Source organism: Sinocyclocheilus grahami, unplaced genomic scaffold (genome assembly GCF_001515645.1).
Source record: "Sinocyclocheilus grahami isolate Dianchi unplaced genomic scaffold, SAMN03320097.WGS_v1.1 scaffold36.1, whole genome shotgun sequence".
In the NCBI taxonomy this organism is placed as follows: Eukaryota; Metazoa; Chordata; class Actinopteri; order Cypriniformes; family Cyprinidae; genus Sinocyclocheilus; species Sinocyclocheilus grahami.
In genome coordinates this window covers 2,037,425-2,041,582 of record NW_015505215.1, presented here as the reverse complement: position 1 = coordinate 2,041,582, position 4,158 = coordinate 2,037,425, and the positions used below count along the sequence as shown (strand labels likewise).

At 34.1% G+C, this 4,158-nt stretch overlaps 1 protein-coding gene across 1 annotated transcript; it reads left to right on the top strand.

The window, feature by feature from the left end:
- Positions 1 to 464: 464 nt before the first annotated feature.
- On the top strand, positions 465 to 3,521 carry LOC107581626 (myosin phosphatase Rho-interacting protein-like). Its single transcript, XM_016267252.1, has 10 exons — positions 465 to 546; positions 1,021 to 1,121; positions 1,219 to 1,343; positions 1,423 to 1,575; positions 2,121 to 2,193; positions 2,473 to 2,646; positions 2,747 to 2,835; positions 2,969 to 3,025; positions 3,165 to 3,239; positions 3,413 to 3,521. Exons 2-10 carry the CDS (start codon positions 1,053 to 1,055, stop codon positions 3,519 to 3,521), a joined length of 924 nt encoding a protein of 307 aa, XP_016122738.1. The 5' UTR covers positions 465 to 546; positions 1,021 to 1,052.
- The last annotated feature ends 637 nt before the right edge of the window (positions 3,522 to 4,158 follow it).

Below are 4,158 nucleotides of genomic sequence, written 5' to 3'. Positions count from 1 at the left end.
AGAAGAAAAACAGTGGAGGAAAGACAATTACAGTATCATAAGAGTATTCACTGAAATCCCTCAGTCAATATTTCCCCCTACAATCCCAAGATTGGAAAGACAGAGAAAGAAAGAATAATTTTTTGGCATGGTAACTTAAGTCACCTCTTGCATTCCTAAGGGGAACCGAGAGCTTCAAACTACATAAATAACTGTAATCCAATAAATGGGAAAGTGCCAGATTATGTATAAGACTATGAGTGTATATGTGTACATATTTCAGTCACCGCTTACTGCATGTGCTTCAGAAGCTAAATTTATTTTTGTAGTATCGAGTTTACCACAATACCACAATGCCATGAACACGTTTGTCTGGTAGTTTCCACAAACAAATAACAAACACAATCAAAGGGGAGGGATCCTAAACCTGAGCTCACATATAACCAGAAACTCCTCCTTTTACCAGCATAACACTCTGAAAGAGACAAAAAGCCTCTAGCTTCCTCCTAAACTGCCATCATAACATACACCTTGTGAGAGCTGAATAACTTCTTACGGTGACACAAGGTAAGGCAATAGTATTATAGAATATGGCTACTGATATGATGATTCTGCTTGTAACATGTAAAGAAATAATGCTGATACTATTCATGTGAATATTAGAATTAGAGTTTAAAACATTCATAAAGACATCATGCAATGGTATTACAAAGTATTATATATTTGAAATATGGTGGAGGGTTCATTTCCATTGTATTTTAATTTGTATTTTGCTGGCATTGCATGTTTTTTTTCTTTTACAAAATCAGAAATCACTGTTGTTTACTTCTGTTTATCAAATATATCAGTGGCTTAAAGTAAAACAACTTAAATAACATTTCACATCTATTTTAGAACTAAAGCAACAACATCAGGATGTCCAACAAAAAGAAACCAAGTCTAAAAATCTCTTGAGAAAAATGAGATAATCAAGTCGACAACTGAAAAATTAAACTGAGTAGCATCAATGTCTTTAATGTTGTTTCAATTATGTTTCTGCAGCAGCAACTTCAACATTTTACAACCAACCAGAAATGGTGGAGGAACTGTACACTGGATACCTGCTCAAGTCCCCCCCTCTAACGGCCCTGAATAAAACCACTGTACGTCTCATATTGCAATTCAGCCTTAAATCAAAATATCTGCAGTCTTTCAAAGACAGTTCCTCTGTTCGTTTAACTTAGCAGTTTTATGTTATAGCTGTTACAGAAATCATGGAAGCGTCGTTTCTTTGTGCTCTCCAAAACGGGCGTCTCCTACCGGCTGACATATCATGTAAACAACAAAAGGAGAGACAAGCCTCAGGGAGAGATAGACCTTTCTAAGTAAGGAAAAGACTGACAAAGTCATAAATAAATGAATGAAGTATTTTCACACTATAGTGAAAATGTATTTGTTTTAAAGGATCAGCCTGCTGTTTATTGGTCCCGAGGCACATCAGAAGTGGGACTGGATCCAGAAAAACTTCAAGTGTTCTCCGTCCTCTGTGCTGTTCTTGAAGGTGGAAGACGACACACCAAAACACTCTAGAGATTATTTCCTAATTGGAGAAAACAGGTTTGCCACCATCATTTAGACCATATTTCTCAATGCTATCACTAGACAGTTCCATGTAAGCCAGCATGACACAGGCAGAAAAAAATTAATAAATAAAATGCCCATGTCTATTGAAGCCATGTATATGTTAGTAGTGTAGCTTATATACACATTTAAAACTGAGCCTTCAGAGTCAGTCAACAAAGCTTTATCGGCATGACTAAGCATTTAGTATATTGCCAAAGCATAATAAAACAAAAAAACATTGTAAGTAAAATAAAATAAAAATAAAATAAAAATTACCTTTTATGGTTCATCTCATCACATTTATTTAGAAATTAATTCAACATGTGTCCTGATCTGTAAATAAAATAAAGTTAAATATTGATTTCATGGAGTCTTTAAGCAGTCTCTTAATCATTTTAAGCTTGTAGCTTTTTACAGCTTTTTAAATTAGTTATATATACTGGAAATATAATAAAATAAATCTTTTATTTGACAATTTTCATTTTAAAACACCTGATGCAGTTTTTCCACTAGTGTTAAATGTTTTCTGGTGTTTTCAGTGATGATGTGGATGGTTGGCTCAATGCTTTAGTCAAGGTAATGAAGACCCAGAAATCACGAAATACCCTTCAGGTAAACATTAAAATATCTCTCTCTTCACATGTATGCATATATAAACTACCTGTCAAAGGTTTGGATACGCCTACTGATTTTTTTACATGACCATTTCCTGAATAATGAATAACAAGGAAATTATGTAGTGATAAAATCTTTATTTTTAATATTATTATTACTTTAAATAATTTATTATTTTTTTGTTTTGTTTAGAAATGTACATCTTGACGATTTATATTTATCTACAACTTATATACAAGCATTTACGCATGCTCACATGCTTTACTTTTTCCATAGGACAACAGATTTAGATCAGCATCTGAACCTGTGAAGAGTTCGGAACCAAAGGTTGAGGATCAGCCTGATGACAGACGGTCAGCACCTGAATTAATGTTAACTTACCCGTCACCGTACAGCCATTATGACTATCCTCGCAAACTCAGCGAACCTCCAGTACCAGTAGCATTCAAGGTTTTACACATTTACACACAGTTTCTTCAATATATAATATGCACATAATTGCTCTTAAACTTTCTATTGAAAAAATTTAACTCAAACCTCTGCCTGTCAGATTCCAGTTATTGAACATAAAGATGAGAAGGATGAGATGCAGGATGAATCTGCAGAGGACAGCAATGAATACATGCGCATGACATCATTGTAAGTGTTTGAGGGCACTTTTCCCCTTAACTGGCCTAGTGGAATGTAAATGTACTCTGTTAATAAAATAAAAAATGTTGAGAGTTTAATTTACATTTTTTTAATGTATTTTTCTGTGGTCTTTTCTGATTAGGCAAAGAGCTTTAGAAGTTGACCAAGAGGAGGCAGACACAACATGCATGCAGAAAAAGTAATTCTGAATTCTTGATTCACTATGTACCTCATGCACTATTGTTTCAGTAGTGTGAGATTTTATTTACTCTGTATGTTGCCGTTTGACACATTGTGATGTGTTCACTAAGTTCAATATTTTTGGTTGTCTTTTTCAGCATTTCCATTAATGGTCACGAGTCCTCTGTGCGCAATGGTGAAGTCAACCAGGATGAGGACGATGAAAATAAATGGTAAATTTGGACTTGAATGCATCTTTTGAAAGAGCTACCACTGCATTTTTCTGCTGAATCCACCTGAATCACGTCAACTTTCTTATTAGTGCATTATGCATAAAAGAGCTATATTTAGCATGAAAAATATGGCATCTGTTTGAATTTGATCAATGCATATTTCTATTCTGCAGTGAAACACACACACATGTTGAGAAGGAGATCTGCGTTAGTCAAAATGATCTGAAAAACAGTCTGATCTTGACTCAGGCAGAGGGCAAACCCTGGTATAACTCTCACTGATAATTAATTACAGTTTAATATGTATCCTATTCTGAAAACATTAACATGAGTACAAATGAACAACTTACATTGTATTATGTGACTCGCCATCTCCTAATTGGATGTGCCTTTAGAGAGAAATGCACGGATTTCATAATGAAAGAGTTTATTTTAATAGGAGTCTATTTTCGAGTTGAATTATTTCGTTTTAAAATAGTAATTTAAAGCTTTCTATATATTTTGATCATGTCTGAGTTTAGGTTAATCATTGTGACGCGCTCCTGTTCAAGACCGAGACGACAGAAAGCGTTTGTTTTTGTTTTTAATATAAAAGCAAATATTTGTTGATATTGTGAGTGCACACAAATAAAACTAGCTTTACAGTTTATAGCTTTACAGTTTAGAATGATGTATTACTTTTACCTTTATGAGCAAAAATGACTGCATATTTTGAGTTGTTTCCACTGTTAGAAAAAAATGCAAGTGATCGCACTGGCGCCTCCATGTCTTGCAGAGCTTCAGCTTCCACTCTCCGCAAACGATTGGATATAAGTCTAACAGCGCACATTTATATAGGTTAAACATTTAAACTAACATTGTGACATACTTGAACTGTTTTATATATAGATTTTATTTTAGGCAAGTCCTGATGATTTGA

Coding starts and splice junctions, on each gene's coding strand:
- LOC107581626 (XM_016267252.1), top strand. CDS start 1,053: ATGGTGGAGGAACTGTACACTGGATACCTGCTCAAGTCCCCCCCTCTA. Junction 1,122..1,218: donor CGGCCCTGAATAAAACCACT/GTACGTCTCATA, acceptor TTTATGTTATAG/CTGTTACAGAAATCATGGAA. Junction 2,194..2,472: donor AATCACGAAATACCCTTCAG/GTAAACATTAAA, acceptor CTTTTTCCATAG/GACAACAGATTTAGATCAGC.